This window comes from Colletotrichum destructivum, chromosome 3 (genome assembly GCF_034447905.1).
Source record: "Colletotrichum destructivum chromosome 3, complete sequence".
NCBI lineage: Eukaryota > Fungi > Ascomycota > Sordariomycetes > Glomerellales > Glomerellaceae > Colletotrichum > Colletotrichum destructivum.
This window is the reverse complement of record NC_085898.1, coordinates 720,341-737,666: the sequence shown is the minus strand read 5'-3', so window position 1 is coordinate 737,666 and position 17,326 is coordinate 720,341. Positions and strand designations below refer to the sequence as shown.

General features: G+C 52.0%; 6 protein-coding genes across 6 annotated transcripts; 3 read left to right on the top strand and 3 right to left on the bottom strand.

The window, feature by feature from the left end:
* Nucleotides 1-564: 564 nt before the first annotated feature.
* Nucleotides 565-828, bottom strand: CDEST_04299 (uncharacterized protein; the record flags this gene model as incomplete). Its single annotated transcript, XM_062920458.1, has 1 exon — nt 565-828. The coding sequence occupies one exon, from the start codon at nt 826-828 to the stop codon at nt 565-567; it is 264 nt and encodes an 87-aa protein (XP_062776509.1).
* Nucleotides 829-1,335: 507 nt separating this feature from the next.
* On the bottom strand, nt 1,336-2,695 carry CDEST_04298 (Putative NmrA-like domain, NAD(P)-binding domain superfamily; the record flags this gene model as incomplete). Its single annotated transcript, XM_062920457.1, has 4 exons — nt 2,498-2,695; nt 2,176-2,445; nt 1,774-2,100; nt 1,336-1,647 (listed from the first exon to the last, which is right to left on the bottom strand). The coding sequence occupies exons 1-4, from the start codon at nt 2,579-2,581 to the stop codon at nt 1,336-1,338; spliced, it is 993 nt and encodes a 330-aa protein (XP_062776508.1). The 5' UTR covers nt 2,582-2,695.
* Nucleotides 2,696-5,414: 2,719 nt separating this feature from the next.
* On the top strand, nt 5,415-5,786 carry CDEST_04297 (Putative rlpA-like protein, double-psi beta-barrel; the record flags this gene model as incomplete). Its single annotated transcript, XM_062920456.1, has 1 exon — nt 5,415-5,786. One exon carries the CDS (start codon nt 5,415-5,417, stop codon nt 5,784-5,786), a length of 372 nt encoding a protein of 123 aa, XP_062776507.1.
* Nucleotides 5,787-6,761: 975 nt separating this feature from the next.
* On the bottom strand, nt 6,762-8,429 carry CDEST_04296 (uncharacterized protein; the record flags this gene model as incomplete). The annotated part of the gene is made up of 1 exon (XM_062920455.1): nt 6,762-8,429. The coding sequence occupies one exon, from the start codon at nt 8,427-8,429 to the stop codon at nt 6,762-6,764; it is 1,668 nt and encodes a 555-aa protein (XP_062776506.1).
* A 796-nt stretch (nt 8,430-9,225) lies between these two features.
* On the top strand, nt 9,226-10,578 carry CDEST_04295 (uncharacterized protein; the record flags this gene model as incomplete). The annotated part of the gene is made up of 1 exon (XM_062920454.1): nt 9,226-10,578. The coding sequence occupies one exon, from the start codon at nt 9,226-9,228 to the stop codon at nt 10,576-10,578; it is 1,353 nt and encodes a 450-aa protein (XP_062776505.1).
* A 72-nt stretch (nt 10,579-10,650) lies between these two features.
* On the top strand, nt 10,651-14,562 carry CDEST_04294 (uncharacterized protein; the record flags this gene model as incomplete). The annotated part of the gene is made up of 2 exons (XM_062920453.1): nt 10,651-13,951; nt 14,018-14,562. 2 exons carry the CDS (start codon nt 10,651-10,653, stop codon nt 14,560-14,562), a joined length of 3,846 nt encoding a protein of 1,281 aa, XP_062776504.1.
* Between the last annotated feature and the right edge of the window lie 2,764 nt (nt 14,563-17,326).

Here is a 17,326-nt window from a genome sequence, read left to right as displayed (position 1 = left end):
CCAGTAAATATCTAAGGCCATTCATAATGGCACGTGAGCTTGCCTCTGTGGAGGCTATGAACATGCTGGCCAGAATTCTACGTATGAACATGCTTGATTGAAGGAAAGAAAGGCTGCGGCCTGGACATTTATGTGATATTGAAGTAGACCATGTGCCCGCTGAGCTGATACGCCGACTCTCGACGTCGAATCGGTTTCAAGTTGTTCCACGTCCCAAGCCTGGTGTGATCCTAGAACAGTAGACCTGTAATTGAAGGCAGAACAATTCTAGCATTTCAATGGATCAGAAAATGTTCCCTAATTAGATAAAGCCTGAGGTGACCAGTCGTCTTGAATCTCTTTACTGGGTAAGTCCTGCGAAAATCTAGTTTACTTCAACTCTGATTTAAATTTATAGACTAAGGGTTTTATATCCAAGTAAGCTTTTATCTCTAACCGGCAACTTAAATATCTAGTTGCAGTGTCAAGGTATGTAGAGCTAGGTTCTTGACTGTGATAATATTGTAAGAGTAGAACTACGATTTTGCTGTACGGCAACTGCACCATTCATAGGCATTAAGGCATCTACCAAATGTAGTTGCTGCCGTATACAAATCGTCCAACACACTGGAGCCAGTGCCGTATCAACGTCGCAGCGTAATAGATGAGCAGACCGATGCCGAGCGCCTTTTTGACATGGCTCTCAGGCATATTCTCCCAAACGAGCCACTCACAGCCGGTCCGATGAGCGCATTGCCCCGAATTTCCGGCAGTGAGGGAGGTGACGCTGGCTGCGCTGGGAGTAAACACCGCGATGTCGACCGTCTCAGTGGGATACTCGTCGGTCATGTTCCACTCGCTGCAGTTAGTTTCAGCAACTTTGGAGAAGTCTTGACAAGCAACATTTATTCAAGTAGAGGGGTTGGAGACTTGGAACCCGCGAGAGGAGTCCCAAGACTGCCAAAAGCCCAGGAGTCGCCAGTGTCCAGGCTGCATCTTATCAGTGCTATTACAGCGCTGCGTTAGCGTACGCTATGGTATCTCAACAAGTCTAGGCCTAGGAGGTTAGACTCGACTTTCATTAGCTAGTAACCTGTCAAACTCCACATTATCTCTGAAATCAATCCTAGATCGTTGCTCTTCAAGCTACGTCTTGTCAACAGAGCCTATGCCCACGAAGGATAGAGCCTGAACTGTAGCTTAGAACCCAAACTTACAACCGTCTGCACAGCGTCTACCTCCTGCCTGCCTACTACATACTGTAACAGTCAACATGTTATTACTGCTAATGCCTTGGTGCGATTGGCGTAATATTTGTCCGATTTACTTGACAATGTTATCAACCGAGTACAGATGCTAAGCTGAATCCTTCAAATTTGCGCCTCTAAAGGCAAGTGTACCATACTTCAGCATGACGTCCCGGTTCATCTCATACATGGGCTCCAAACCCTTCTCAAGCGTCTCTTTGACAAAGTCTTCAAAGGAGATGCCATGTAAGTCAGGGTAGAGGTCCTTAGCGACAAGGTAGCCTAAATATCGTGCGTATTCCGGCGTGTTCTCTCCCTTAATGTCACACGACATGTGGTATGAATAGTGGTAATGGTCGAGAAACCTTTCGGGATCATCCTTTGACTTTGCAATCTCGGCTTCGACCTCTTCGGCCGTGCGCTAAAAAAGAATCTGGCCTCAGCGTGACTCAAGAAGGGAAAACGATGACTAAATTTGAAAGAAAAACAAATCGAAAAAAAAAAAAAAAAAAACCCTGTAAAAGAAAGCGGGAGGGATAATATTTACGTGAATTCGAGGAATTTGTTCCCCGCTGAGCTGTTCAACTGTGTCATAGACTTCGTTGTGGGTGCGGAGATCCGTGTACGCAAAGACCTTGCGGTTCAAAGTGCGCGGGTCTGCTATAATACGGGCGACATATTTCCCAATGTCTCTGCGATCGGTTCTACCGGAGGGAACGCTACCGTCTCCTGGAATGTATGCGCTGTAGAGCAGGAGATTACGATCAAGCCGGCCTGAGGGCAATCGTGGGAGGCTGATCTGGTACCACCATCCAACATCGATGGCTGTGTAGGGCAGATGGAGTCTCCGAATATGGTCCAACAAGGCTTCTTTCTAATCGAGCAAGAGACTTTTTGTTAGTGCCCTTGACTCAAAAGGTACAAAAGTGAAGTTTTTCGAGGTACTGACCCCGTCACGCAGAGATAGAAAACCTCTGGGCATTACTGTCGCCCACCAGCAAGGAACGAAGCGCTTGACTCCTGCTTTCTTTGCAGCGTCCGCAAGGAGCGTTTCGTTCATCAGAAGACAGCTAATGAGTACGTCCACACCTTGTAGCTGAGCTGCGAGCTCCTCGATGGGCTTGTCGATATCAAATGGCGTTGTATGGACACCTCTGTCTTGCAGCCGGAGTACTGATGGCTTGCTCATGGAGGCGGGCCGAATCAAAGCCGTTACATCCTGTGTGGAAATGTGTGAGATGATGTTTCATAAGATTACGGGTGTAACTCACGAAGGTGACTTCGGGCGAATTGAGCAGCCCGTCCACAACTGCGCTGCCCGTTTCGCCCGTGGCTCCGATTACCGTAACCCTCATGATGATGATGTTGGCCGAATGGAGGATGAAGCAACTGATTTCTCGAAACCACCTCAGGACAATCAGAGATAGTCCAATATATACACAATCTGTATAATTGCTTATTCAACCTCAGAGAAACCCTTTTTGTCATCATTCAGCGGAGGCCATGGAGTGGATGGGACACATACATGTATCTGACTTGCCGTGTTGCCGTCCTTCATCCACATTGTCCGCAAGCAGGCTAAACCGCTTCAGTCAGGTCCCCATCTGGCATCCACATTGTCCGCAAGCAGACTAAACTAATTCAGCCTAGTCAGGATCTTCGGGCGGCTCATCCAACAGTCCAGGAACCACTTCTCCGACTTCGTGTTACAGCAAATACACACACACACATATATACACACATATACACACGTATACAATTTATTACTCCTGGCGGCGGAGCTAAAGAGGCTACTAAAGCTGGCTACATGTACAGTGAGTGGGGTGACAAAAGTATCGGCCGGGAGGCAGCGTCAGTACCCGAACTATCAAAAGAGCCTTTCGCAAGGCCAACTTTAGGGAATAGAGGGGTAGATTCACGAGCAGCCAGCGCTGTTAATCAAACCTTCCCTCCCCCTTACATAGATAAGTACGCAGAAAAGAGTTTTTTATTCGTACTAAAGAGTGGCAAACTACAAGCAACACTAGATGCCAAAAAAAAATAATATCACGTTGCCTAGCGATTTCACTGCCAACTTTTCATAGCTAAACTAACCAAGTGTTAAAGGTAGAGAGAATCTGGGCTCTGGTCTTGTGACAAGTAACGGTCATTTACGTAGAGGATTTGGAGACTTGGAACCCGCGAGAGGACTCCCAAGACTGCCAAGAGCTCATGAGCTGCCAGTGCCCAGGCTGCATGTTGACCTTGGTATTTGCCGTCCATTTTGTCTAGCGCTTGTTGTACTGTACCCGTGTTTGTTCTCTATGGGTCAACATGTATGTACTTTGGCATTGGCGACGGACTCGCATTTCGTATCTGTGCCCATCCACAAGGGCTTATTGTGGTGTTGGTTCCAACTGCGCAAGGTGGGATGGCTTCTTGCCTGTGAAGTCAGTCGCCCCGTCCACACCGTCGCATCCCGTCAAGGTTTCTCGAAACAGTACGGATATCGTACATGAAGTTCCCTCTTAACCGACTTGTACTTGGCAGCGAGTCTGAAAATTGCCGCACTATAACAAGAGTTCCGTCTTGCCGTGCCGTATGCAATGGCAAAGGTGCGTGGTTCATCTGGCTGGTTGACCTTAAACATTAGATTGGACGCTTATTCCAGTCTTCATTCTGTTTCAAGCTTGATGGACGTAGCATGCTGTTGTCGCCTTGCTAAAATCTGCAGAATGAGTTTCGCTGGCTCGAAATCGGATGTGGGTTGGGAGATGCAGCCAAGTGTAGCCTATGTCTTGTTGGTTGTGGCCATGATTTGGTTGACCCTCTTTTGAGAGGCACTTTTGCTTCTCTCGGCGTCCATTTTCGTACATCCATAAAGCCGTGTCGCCGAAACTCCCTTGGCTGCTTTGCTATCCCTGGAATATCCATCGCTAGACGTTTCCTCTACCGTGGCTTGACACCTTTCACTTGTCGTCTAGACAGGCCTCGAGCATTCTCGTGTGAACCTTCAACTACGCGGCGATCGAAACACTCAAACACTTGATCTTTGAAGACTGCAATAGATGTTAGCCCCCAATCCTTCACAGAATGCTCAAGGCGTCGGTTTAGTCATAATTCCACATCCACTTCCTTCTTCTGAGTACGGTGTCTGCATAACTGTTGATCTGCGCGTTGGCTGCGCCCTGCCGCTTGGCTAGGCCTTCGGCAAACCCTTTCCGAGTCGCCTACGGCCAACACAAAGCCTACTATCCAGGACGAAGTCCGCGGCAGGTCCTTCGTCGCCGCCGGGCGGCCGACGAGGCCTATCTCCGAGGGCCTCCCAAGTGCCCTTCGTGTGCGTGATACTCTCCAACTTGGCACAAATACATAATAATTTCCTCTGAACCTAGTCTAAAAGCAAAGGAAAACCTTTCCAGCTGCATCTAAGCCCCTTTAACTTAGTAGTACACGCAGTCTGGGCAACTACTGTGGCATAAGCAAAAGCGGTAATTATTAATGATGCACCTGCATCGTTATCCCATGTTCTGTACTGCGTAGTTACACCGGCCAAACCCCAAATAGCTGGTTCATAATACATGAGTGGGTTCCAAAGATAAACGACATGGGTTCAGCAATGTCTATTAGTCAACATTGTGAGTAGTCCTTGCGGCTCTGCCGACGGGCGTAATAAACTGTGTGCATTGTTATTGGTTGTTCTCGTTCTCAGTCGTTTTCGTTGTTAGACTTTTCGTATACCTCGTTTTCGTTATTAGTCTTTTCGTTATCAGTTGTTCTCGCTACCGGTTGATCTGTTAGCCTACTCACATTATATTGAGATGAGGAATTTCGGCAAGGCTGGACATGTAGTGCAAGCCTAGCTAATCTATCCCCTCGACCACGAGAGGACGCTGACCCAGTTTTACTCCAGTTAAAACACTATAAAGGCTGGTGCAAAACCTTATTAGATTGTAGTCATATACTCTTAGACATCTGATAGCTGTCATTTGCTATGAATTTCTGATAAATAGGGAGATGAAGCCCATCATCAGTCTAGGGCTGCATCCAACCCTCTCCTGTATCCGAACAAAATTTCAGCTTTCCTAAAATCTTTCTACAAGCAAAACTATCTGCCACAAGTCGGTGACCTACTATATATTATCTCCATCTCGGTATGTTTATACTCTTAAAGCACTGCGAGAATATTTTCTGACGTTAAAAAGCAACATGAAGGCCTTCTTTCTAGGAGTACTAGCATCTCTTGCTAGTGCCGATATCGGAACAGCAGGCCCATATTCCCCTCCGTACTTGCCAACAAGATGTTATGGCAGCAATGCGAACCAGTTCCCTCCTGGAAACCTCTTTGTAGCTGCCAGTGACGGTCTCTGGGATAACGGGGCAGCCTGTGGTCGGAGATACCGCATGAGGTGCCTCAGTTCGACCAAAGGCGCCTGTAAGACCGGAACCGTAGACGTTCGGGTTGTTGATCTTGCAAGGAAGCCCGGAAATACGATAGATGTTTCTCAAGACGTATGGGCACAGCTGGTTAACACGAACTCTGGCGAAACTCGCGCAAACATTGAATACGTACAAATTTGAGATTCGACTTGAGTTGTGCTGCACAACGAACCAACCAAATACATTATTTGGAATCATAGAAGATGGTCATACAACCTGTCGAGTTGTGGTTTTCCTACTTTGTGCTATTTGACTTCAAAAATGTCAAGAGCAGGGTACAGCCAACTGTTACGGTCAGATGTCGGACAGTATCAACAGCGGTGTTTTCTGCAAATAGGTAGCTAGGGAAAACGACGTGATCCAACCACCCTATTCTCGGACTCTTCGCCTGCCATATGTGTCCATGCTCGATGACTCCATTCCCAGCAGGTTTATCCACGAACCCTACGGCACCGCGAAGCTTAGGGGGCCGTTCCGGTACGTTACGATCCCCGCCTCTCCCTGACGGCTTGGAAGGTATCCATAAGGAAGCCAATCGAGTCCATGACGAAGAAGTGCGCTGAGATGAACACGCTTCGGCACGGATCAGACTGGTTGGAAGAATTCATACCACCTGTGAAATCGCCAGAAGAAAAATAGGAAATTTAAAGACATGAAGATCTATGTGCCGCACGAGGAACTTCAAGTGTCAATTGCTTGATAGCAGGGATTATAACCAGCTGAACATTGTTCAAATCGAATGGGCGTAAACATCACAATTATCTGCTCAGCATTGAGAAACACATGTTCACTGACTGGAGATTTCTGTTCGCAAAACAATTGCATTCTCTTCGAGCCACCTGGCCGTGCGATATCCAGACTTGTTGTTGATGTCGCGCTTAGCCAGAGGGTGTTTGATTCAGTATCAAAACCGTACGTCTTTAATGCCCAATTATCCCCCCCTATAACATAGATATTGGAATATCAACACGAGAATAAAACATTGCTTTTGAAACAAAGTTTGCAAAAATCAAGACAACTCAAAGCCATTACAAGATGTAATTACTCCACAACATACTGCTGGCATGGTTGTTGAGGTCTCACCTAGACCTTCTGCCGATACTTTTGGAACGCCTCTCATGGAAACAGCACATTATTCAAACACTGGACAATCGCATCACCACTTGTGAGACCGGAGGTAAAACAGCTTCCAGCAACGCCCAGAGACAACGGACCCAGCAGGGTGAGACAGAGGTCGGCGGTCACTGCGTCGTTTGACACGCTCAAATCCAGACAGACCTGCGGCAAGGATGTAACGCATCTCGAGCCTAGCGAGCGCTGAAGGCAACTGACGATCGATTGTCCCGACGTGAGCGTGTCGATGACGCTGGTAACGAGACAAGTTGCGACGTCGCCGACGGCATAAAGGCCAAGAGCCTGGACGCATGCCGGTATGTCAACCAGCAGATCTAAGCCGTTGACCGTAGAGAGACTCAAACACTGTTGGGGCAGCGAAGGGGTGGCACATCTGGTAGGCGTTGGAGCCGGCGGGCAGAGGGCCGGATCGGTGACCGTCACGACCGTTGGTGGGGGATTGAAGCTACCCTGGAGACACCCAAAGATCGACAAGCCTGTCGTGGCGCTCGTGATCGAGTTCACCGCGAGACAGACCGCCGTTGCGCCGGAGCTGTAGGGACCAAGGGCGGCCACACACGCCGGAAGGTCGACGAGCAGGTCCAGGCCGTTGACAAGCTGGAGATCGATGCAGGGCTGGGGGAGAGCTCCAGGGCAGGATCCCCTGAGCGTGCGGAGGAGGCAGTCTGCGATGGGCTGACCGCGAGGGTTGAGGATGTCGATGTTCAAGAGACAGGTGGCGACAGGGCCGACGCCAAAGGGGCCGAGGTCCAGGAGGCAAGATGCCGTGACCCCAGTCAGGGGCAGGAGGCCGTTGGTGTTGGGCAAGTCGGCGCAGGTTCCTGGAAGAGTGACACCGCACTGCGGAGCGGCTGTGGCCGACGTTGTCACAAGGCAGCCGGTGAATGACGATGAAGTTTGGGGGATCGGAGTAGTTGGCGTCCCGCGCGTTGTTGAGCTGGACGAGACCCGTACTGAAGATGTTGTGGAGCTGGAGGAACTGGTTCGCAGCGAGGACGTGCTGACAACGGATGTTGAAAAGGTTCCAGAGGTGGTGGCGATAGAGCTGGTAGTCTGAGTAGCAGAGGAGCTCACTGACTGCGTTGGGGAGGAGCTGATCGTCGCAGAGGAGCTACTAGTCGAAGATGACCTAGTCGTTGAAGAAGAGCTTGTTGTTGGAGGGAATGAGGAGCCAGGCCCGGTGGTGGCGGAGGTAACTGTCTGGATGGTGGAGGAGGGAAGGCTTTGGGAGGATGTTGTTGATGATGAGCTGACCACAGAGGAGGCAGAAGAGCTGACTCCTGTTGTAGAGGATATGACTGTTCCCGAAGAGCTCGTCGCTGATGAAGAGCCAGTTGTCGAGGAAGTAGAGGAGCCGGGTGCTGTAGTAGAAGGGCTAACTGTCTGGCTAGTAGAAGAGCTAGTCGCCCCAGAGGAGCTAGCTGTTGAAGTTGAGGTTGAGCCGACTCCGGAGGAAGCTGAACTGCTGCCATCTGTGGAAGAGGAGCTGACTGATGAAGAGGAGCTCATTGCTGAAGACGTCGAAGAACTGACTCCAGTAGCGGAGGAGGAGCTGCCTGTCAATGTGGAGCCCGCTGTTGACAAAGTACTGGGTGTCGTCGAAGAGCTAGCCACAGTAGAGGTTGATGAGCTGACGGAAGAAGTGCTCATTGCTGGTGAAGAACTGGCGGTTGAAAATGTGGATGAGCCGGTGGAGGAAATGACTCCCTGAGTGGTAGAGGAGCTGTCAGTTAACGAAGAGCTGGCCGCTGACGGAGGGCTGACTACCGACGAAACAGAGGAGCTGGACGTCGGGCCAGTAGAGGAGCTAGTGGTCAACAGAGTTGTGGTTGCTGATGAAAAGGAAGAAGAGACGACATCCCGAGTGGTTGAGGAGCTGGAAGGCTGACTGGTAGAGCTGACTACTGAAGGAGTAGAAGAGCTGCCTCCTTGTGTGACGGAGGAGCTGGTTACAGAGGCAGAAGAAGAGCTTGACGCCTGGCCGGTAGAGGAACTGCTGATTGACGAAGAGCTGACTACAGAGGTAGTAGAGGAGCTTGTTGTCTGATCGGTAGAAGAACTACCACTGGCTGTTGACGAAGCAGAAGAGCTGACTACCTGGGTGGTTGAGGAGCTGGACGTCTGACCGGTAGAAGAGCTGACAGATGAAGAGGTAAAAGAGCTGGCCCCCTGAGTGGTAGAGGAGCTGCTTGCCAATGAAGTAGCAGCCGTTGTCGAAGAGTCGATTGCAGTTGTAGAGGAGCTGACCGTTTCAGAAGTTCTCACTGTCGAAGAAGAGCTAGTTGCTGATGAATCGACTGCTGAAGAGGTAGAAATAGAAGAGCTTGTCTCCTGCGCGGTGGAAGAGGTTCTTGTCGAAGAGAGACTGGTTTCTGAGGAAGAGCTGACCACGGAAGACGCCGAAGAGCTGATTGCTCCAGAAGTGCTCACGGTTGACGAAGAGCTTATGGTTGACAAAGACGTGGCTCCTGACGAGGTAGGAGAGATGCTCCCCCCAGTTGTGGATGAGCTGCTTGGTGGAGCAGAAGTAGAAATGCTTGTTGCTGCAGAGCTGCCTGTTGCTGAAGAACTACCTGTAGCTGAAGAACTAGCCGTGGGCGAGACAGAAGAACTGACAGCTCCAGAACTGCTCAAAGTTGAGGAATCGGCTGCTGATGAAGAGCTCCCTGTTGAAGAGATACTTGTTGTCAAGGACGTGATCGTCGACGAAGGGCTGACTACTGAGGAAGAGCTGGCTACTGAAGAAGTGAGAGAGCTGCTTGTCAAGCCCGAGGAAGAACTACTTGTTGCCGACGAACTGCCTGTTGACAAAGCTGTCACCGAGGAAGAGCTGACCGTGGAGGAAGCAGAAGAGCTGATGGGTTCAGAAGGACTCAAAGTGGTAGAGGAGCTCAAAGTCGTAGAAGTACTCAAAGTAGAAGTACTCAAAGTCGAAGAGGGGCTTGCTGGGGGAGAACTGTCTGTTACCGAAGAACTACTTGTTGACAAAGTGACAGTTGTCGACGAGGAGCTCGTAATTGAAGATGGGGTGATTATTGAGGACGAGCTGGTTGTTGACAAGGTGCTAGTTCCTGAGGACGGGCTGACTACTGAAGAAGAGATGGAGGAGCCGTCTGTTGATGAAGAACTAGCTGTTGATGTCGTCAAGGAAGAGCTAGACGTCGATGAAGTAGAGGTGCTGATTGCTGACGTTGGGCTAACTACAGAAGACGAGCTAGCTGTTGTTAAGGAGCCAGTCGCCGAAGAAGAGCTGACTACCGATGAGGCAGAGGAGCTGTCTATTGATGAAGAACTACCTGCAATCGAGGAAGAGCTCGTTGTCAATGTCGTCGAGAAAGAGCTAGCCACCGAGGAAGTGGAGGAGCTGACTACTTGGCTGTTTGAAGAACTGCTTGGTGAAGACGAGCTGGCTGAAGTTGACAGGCTAGTTGCTGAAGATGAGCTGGCTACCGAGGAAGTGGAGGAATTGACCACGTCACTGTTCGTGGAACCACCTGTTGACGAAGGGCTAGTTGTCAATGAAGAGCTGGTTGCCGATGGAGAGCTGACTATTCCTGTGCTGGAGGAGCTGGAAGAGGTAACAGCTGTAGAAGTGAAAGTGCTTCCTGTTGTGGGCGCGGAGGAGCTGATCTCGGTGGAGGTTGAGGAACCAACTGCGGTGGAAGTAGAAGAGCTCACTTCCAAAGTTGAGGAAGAAGTGGCTGCCGGCGAAGACGAGCCTGAGCTCGAGGAAACAGAAGATGAGATGGACGGGGTAATTGAAGAGGTGGTAGACGGCGCAGAGGAGCTTCCTGTCTGAGTTCCAGATGAGCTAGTGAGCTGAGTAGAAGTACTACCTAACGAGCTTGCCTCCGAACTTCCCGATGAGCCGATGAAGCTTGTTGTCGAAGAGGCGGACGAGGTAACAAATGATGTTGGGGAGCTTAGCGGACTTCCAGATGAGTTGGCGGATGAGGTAGAAGAGCTAGCGGTCTGTAGAGAGGAGGTAGAGGAGCTTCCCGCCGAGCTTTCTGAGGAGCTGACGGATGATGTGGAAGCGCTTGCAGTTGAAACGCCAGATGAGGTCGCGGGTTGTGCGGATGAGCTTGTAGTTGAGATCCCGGAAGATGTGCCAGTAGATGATGTGGAAGCACTTGCAGTCGAAGCATCGGACGAGCTCACTGATTGTGTGGAGGAGCTCCCAGTTGAAGTTCCTGAAGATGCGCTGGCAGGTGACGTGGAGGAGCTCGTTGATGCGGATCCGAAGGAGCTGCCAGTACTTGAGCTGGACGAGCTGGCAGCTGGAGAGGTCGACGAGCTAACGGTTACGCTTCCGCTGCTGCTTGCCACCGTGGTAGACGTGGATTCAGTGATGACGGTAGTGCTGCTGGTGCCGGTGCTTGTAGGAGAAGCTGTTGATGTAGATCCACCAGTTTCGCTAGTCGACGTCGTAGACGAGCCTACGGCGGACGAGGAACTACTTGAAGTCGATCCTGTAGTAGGTGAACTAGTTGGCTGGGTGCTTGCAGTAGATGACGTTGTCGTGACAACCCCAGAACTGGTTGCCTCGGTTCCAGTTGATGAGCTTGTAGAAGATGAGATTAAGGAGTTGGGAAGCAGGCTCGTGGTGGAGGTTGAAATTCCGGGAGAGGAGGACGACTGGCTCGTGGGTGTCGAGATGGTGGAATCAGAAGGCCCGCTGGTAGACTCAGAGGTCCCCAAAGAAGAGGATGACTGGGTCGCGGATGTTGTGACAGAATCCGGAAACACGGTGGTAAGCGTGGAGGTCCCCGACGAAGATGTTAGGGTTGTGAGTGTTGTGAAGGAGTTGGGGAATACACTGGTTGTCGTGGAAGTTCCCGAGGAAGAGGGCGTTATGAAGGTAGAGTCAGGCACCAAGCTACTAGGCGTTGAGGCTTCTGAAGATGATGATACCTGCGTTGTGGTTGTGGATGATATGAGAGAGTTAGGCAGCGCGCTGGTGGATGTGGAGATGTCTGATGAGGTGGATGTCAGGCTTGATGTTGAGACGGACAATGCACTGCTAGACGTTGAGGCTTCCGAAGACAATGATGTCTGCGATGTGGTTGTGGATGATATGATGGAGTTAGGCAGCGCGCTAGTGGATGTGGAGATGTCTGACGAGGAGGATGTCAGGATAGTGGAATCGGACAACACACTGCTGGATGTAGAGGCTTCTGAAGATGATGATGCCTGTGTTGTGCTTGTGGATGATATGATGGAATTAGGAAGCGCGCTAGTGGATGTGGATGTGTCTGATGAGGTGGATGTCAAGATAGTTGAGTCGGACAACACACGGCTAGACGTCGAGGCTTCCGAAGATGATAATGTCTGCGTTGTGGTTGTGGGTGATGTGATGGAATTTGGAAGCGCGCTGGTGGATGTGGATATCTCGGATGAAGAGGTTGTGAGGATTGTAGAAGTAAAGGTAGTCAAATCGGTCGATGCGCTGCCAGAAGTAGAGATTCCCGAGGAGGAGGATGTCTGTGTTGAGGTTGTGAGCGTGGTGACGGAGTTAGGCAAGACACTAGTAGACGTAAAGACGTCTGAAGACACGGATGACTGGGTCGATGAAGTCGAAACAGTAGATTCAGACAAACTGCCACCAGACGTCGTGGTTCCTGAAGATGAAGATGTCTCTGTTGTAGTCGTGAGTGTTGTGATGGAGTTGGGAAACACACTGGTAGACGTAGAGGCTTCTGAAGACGGAGATGACTGGGCCGTGGATGTTGTGATTGAGCTCGGGAACACGCTAGTGGACGTTGAGGCTCCCGAAGAGGAGGATGCCAGGCTCGTTGATGTCGAGATGAGGGAGTTGGGAAGACCGCTTGTGGAAGTGGCAGTTCCGGAAGATGACGATGACTGGATCGTGGATGTTGTGATAGGGTCTGGGGACACGCTAGTGGATGTTGAAAATTCCGAGGAGGAGGACGTCTGGCTTGATGTTGAGACAAGGGAATTAGGAAGCCCGCTGGTGGATGATGAGACATCTGAGGCGGAGGAGGAGGATGTCAGGCTTGTGGATGTGGAAATGAGAGAATTAGGAAGCCCACTAGTGGACGTTGATGAGACATCTGAAGAGGAAGACGTCAGGCTTGATGTCGAGATGAGTGAATTGGGAAGCCCACTGGTGGAAGTTGATGAGTCCGAGGATAATAGGCTTGTGGATGTTGAGATGAGAGAGTTAGGAAGCCCACTAGTGGACGTTGATGAGACATCTGAAGAGGGGGATGTCAGGCTTGATGTTGAGACAAGAGAATTAGGAAGCCCACTGGTGGTCGTTGATGAGTCTGAAGAGGATGTCAGGCTGGATGTTGAGATGAGTGAATTAGGAAGCCCGCTGGTGGACGTTGACGAGACACCTGAAGAGGAGGACGTCAGGCTTGATGTTGAGATGAGCGAATTAGGAAGCCCGCTGGTGGATGATGAGACATCCAAAGAAGACGTCAGAGTCGTGGAAGAGTCCGAAGATCCACTGATGGAGGTTGACGTCCCTGATGAAAACGATGTCTGGCTTGTTGATGTGGAGATGAGAGAGTTGGGGAGTCCACTGGTGGTCGTTGGGGCTTCTGAAGAGGTAAGGGAGCTGGAAAGTCCGCTTGTGGACGTCGAGACATCCAAAGAGGACGTCGGGCTCGTGGTTGTCGAGATGAGAGAGTTAGGCAGCCCACTGGTGGACGTTGAGGCTTCTAAAGAGGACGTTAGAGCCGTGGAAGTCAAGATGACAGAGTCCGAAGATCCGCTGGTGGATGATGAGACATCCGAGGGGGAGGACGTCAGGCTTGTTGATGTAGAAATAAGAGAGTTAGGAAGTCCACTTGTAGTTGTTGAGGCTTCTGAAGAGGTAGGGGGGCTGGGAAGTCCGCTGGTAGACGTCGAGACATCCAAAGAGGACGTCAGGCTTGTGGATGTCGAGATGAGAGAGTTAGGAAGCCCACTTGTAGTTGTTAAGGCTTCTGAAGAGGTAGGGGGGCTGGGAAGTCCGCTGGTAGACGTCGAGACATCCAAAGAGGATGTCAGGCTTGTTGATGTAGAAATAAGAGAGTTAGGAAGTCCACTTGTAGTTGTTGAAGCTTCTGAAGAGGTAGAGGGGCTGGGAAGTCCGCTGGTAGACGTCGAGACATCCAAAGAGGATGTCAGGCTTGTTGATGTTGAGATAAGGGAGTTAGGAAGTGCGCTAGTGGATGTGGCAGTTCCGGAAGACGCCGATGACTGACTCGTGGAAGTCAAGATGGCAGAGTCCGAGGATCCACTGATGAAGGTTGACGTTTCTGAGGAAAGGGACGCCTGGCTTGTGGACGTGGAGATGAGAGAGTTAGGAAGCCCGCTGGTGGACGTTGACACATCTGAAGAGGAGGACGTCAGGCTTGTTGTAGTTGAGATAAGGGAGTTGGGAAGCCCGCTGGTGGATGTTAAGACATCCAAAGAGGACGTCAGGCTTGTTGTTGTCGAGATAAGGGAGTTAGGGAGTCCACTAGTAGACGTCGCAATTTCGGCAGACGATGATGACTGGTCTGTAGACGTCAAGGTGAGTGAGTCGGGAGATGCGCTAGAGGATGTTGTGACTTGGGACGAAAACGTCGTCTGGAACGAGGACGTCTCGGATGTTGATGTCGAGATGAGGGAGTTGGGAAGCAGGCTCGTAGACGTAGAAACTTCTGAAGAGGGGGATATCTGGAGAGTGGACGTCTCGGACGTCGATGTCGAGATAAGGGAGTTGGGAAGCGCGCTGGTAGATGATGAGACTTCTGAAGAGAGGGGTGTCTGGATTGTGGATGTCTGAGTCGTGGATGTTGATATGAGCGAATTGGGAAGCGCGCTGGTGGACGTGAGGACGTCCGAAGAGGAAGACGTCTGAGCTGCGGATGTCGGGTTTGTGGTAGTTTCAGTCGCGGATGTTGAGATGAGCGAGTTTGGAAGCGCGCTGGTGGACCCGGACGACGATGGTGACTGATCCGTGGAAGTCGAGACAACTGGGTCGGGAGATACGCTAGTAGACGGTTCTGCTCCAGATGAGGAGGGTGTTTGGCTTGGGGTCGTTGTGAGGAGCGAGTTGGGAAGCAGGCTGGTCGACGTAGAGATGTTTGAAGAGGAAGACGCCTGGGATGCCGATGTCTGGATCGCTGACGTCTCAGTAGTGGATGTTGAGAGGAGCGAGTTGGGAAGAACGCCGGTGGACGTAGAGATGTCTGAGAAGGAGGACGCCTGGGACGCGGATGTCTGGATCCCTGACCCTGACGTCTCCGCAGTAGATGTTGAAACAAGCGAGTTGGGAAACGCGCTGGTCGACGTAGAGATGTCTGAAGGGGAAGACGCCTGGGATGCCAATGTCTGGATCGCTGACGTCTCAGTAGTGGATGTTGAGAGGAGCGAGTTGGGAAGCACGCCGGTGGACGAGGAGGATCCCGAAGAAAGGGGATCCTGAGCCGTGGAAGACGCGCTCGAGACAGGAACAGTAGCTGCGCTGGTTGTCTCGGTGCTGCTTTGAGGACGGAGGGTGTCTGGAAGTACGTCCGGAGAAGTGGAGGTGGTGGCCCCGGTAGAACTGGGAGGGACCGAAGCGTCGGAACTCTGGGAGCCGGTGGACTGAATCGAGGAGATGAGACTGGCGGGGTCGGCACCGCCGCTGGTAGTTGAGGTGAAGGAGTTGGGGAAAACTCCCGGCGTAGTCGTCGACGTTGACGTCAACCCGGAACTGGGATCCAGCAAAGAGTTGTTATTCGGGTCGTCTGAAGGTCCACTTGAAGCAGTGGTTGTTGTTGTTGTTGAGGCGGCTCCGGTGCTAGAAACAGAATCAGTGGAGGTATCCAACATACGAGCTAGAGGGGTGGTGATGGTGGTGGTGATGGTAGTCGGGCTGACAGTAGAGCTGAGGTCAGTGACAACTTCATCATCGGGAAACTCAAACGGCTCAATTGGGGGATCGGAGTCTGATGTGGCTGGGGCACTGGAGGTCGTGGTCAAAAGCAGCCGAGGCAGGCCGGGATCCGTCGTGGTCGAAGTGGCTGGGACGTCCAGATCACTCGTGAGGAGAGCAGGCTGGGTGAAAGGGGTGCTGGTGATGTCCGGCACCGGATTGGTGCTTGATCCTCCGTCAGGGCTTGTGAGGATGTTGTTGCCAATGGGGCCGCTGGTCTGGCCACTCGAGGACGACACTGCGCTCGAATCCACGTCAACCAACTCGGCAGGGTTGATCGGGCCCCCCGGGGTCGTGGTCGAGACAACCGATCCGCCGCTTGTTGGCAGCAGGATCTGAGGGACGAGTCCTCCGGTGGGAGTGGTGACGGTGACGGTCAGCGTGTCGAACACGATCACAGTGCCCGTACCACCGGTCTCGGCGGGCAGGAAAGTCAGAGTGGTGGGATCCGCACCGGTCGTGGTCGACGTGATTGTGATGAAGCGATCGTCGGTGCTGGTTTCGGGCGGGATAAAGAGCCGACCAAAGGGGTCGAGGGGTCTGTTGCCGTTCCCCGTGCTGCCACCGGAACCCGGAGTCGTGGCCGGGTTGAGGATTAGTCGGGTTGCGATTGTCAACGTTCCCGTTCCAGCTGGCGGGATCGTTATGGTGGTGGGATCGGTCCCGGTCCCGGTAGCCGTGATATCAATAAAGAGACGAGGAGAAGGCGCGGGATCACTTTGACCTCCTTCGGTGGTGGGCCTGAGAAGGATACGGGTTCCGATACCATCACCACCAGCCGGAGGCAGCTCCACAGTCGACAGCGCCGTTCCTGTCCAGACGCCTGTCATTGTTGTGAAGGAACGGGCGAGAGGCGGATCAGTGGGGGCGGAGGCGTCTATCGGCGTCAACACGAGTTGCGTGCCAATCGAGTCTGTCCCACGAGCCGGGAGAGTGATTGTCGTGGGTACCATGCCGGTCCACGGCTGCGTAACTGCTGTCAACGACCCCGTGAAAGGCTCAGAAGCCGGCGTCAAGAGGATCCGCGTGCCAACCTCGTCACTCTGTCGAGGGGGGAGCAAGACGGTGTTCGTGACGGAGCCGGTCCAGGGTGCCGTGATGACGATGAGGCTCCGGGGGAACGCGGTCTCGCCGCCGAGACCAGGCCCAGAGGGCCCCAAATCGTAGACTGACGACATGGTTGGAAACCCCCAAGGCACGATTAAGCGCGTCTGTATGGGGTTGAAAGGCCCTTGCCAATCTGAGGGGAGAGGTTGCAGAACGATCTGGGTCCCAAGATCAGAGCCATCTTGAGGGTCGATGGTGATGGTGGAGGTAGAAGAGCCCTGAGGCACTCCTCGGGTTATGGTTGTGTATAGGCCATTGAAAGGTGTGATTGGGCTCCTGTGTGCGGGTTAGTCCAAGTACTTCCTCCGCATCTGATATGCAAAGAAAGGTGTGGGATTTGGGGAGTTGTTGGGCTTCACCAGGCCCCCCCCCCCCCCCTCTACTTACAGTGTTGAAGTGAGCGTGATTGTGTTCTCGACAATGAAGTCGGTGAGCAACACTGTCGGGGCATTGGTCACTGGCACCGTTGTTCCAGCGACGCTGATGGTAGTGTTGGAGCAGATGGCGGCGCTCAGATGGACGG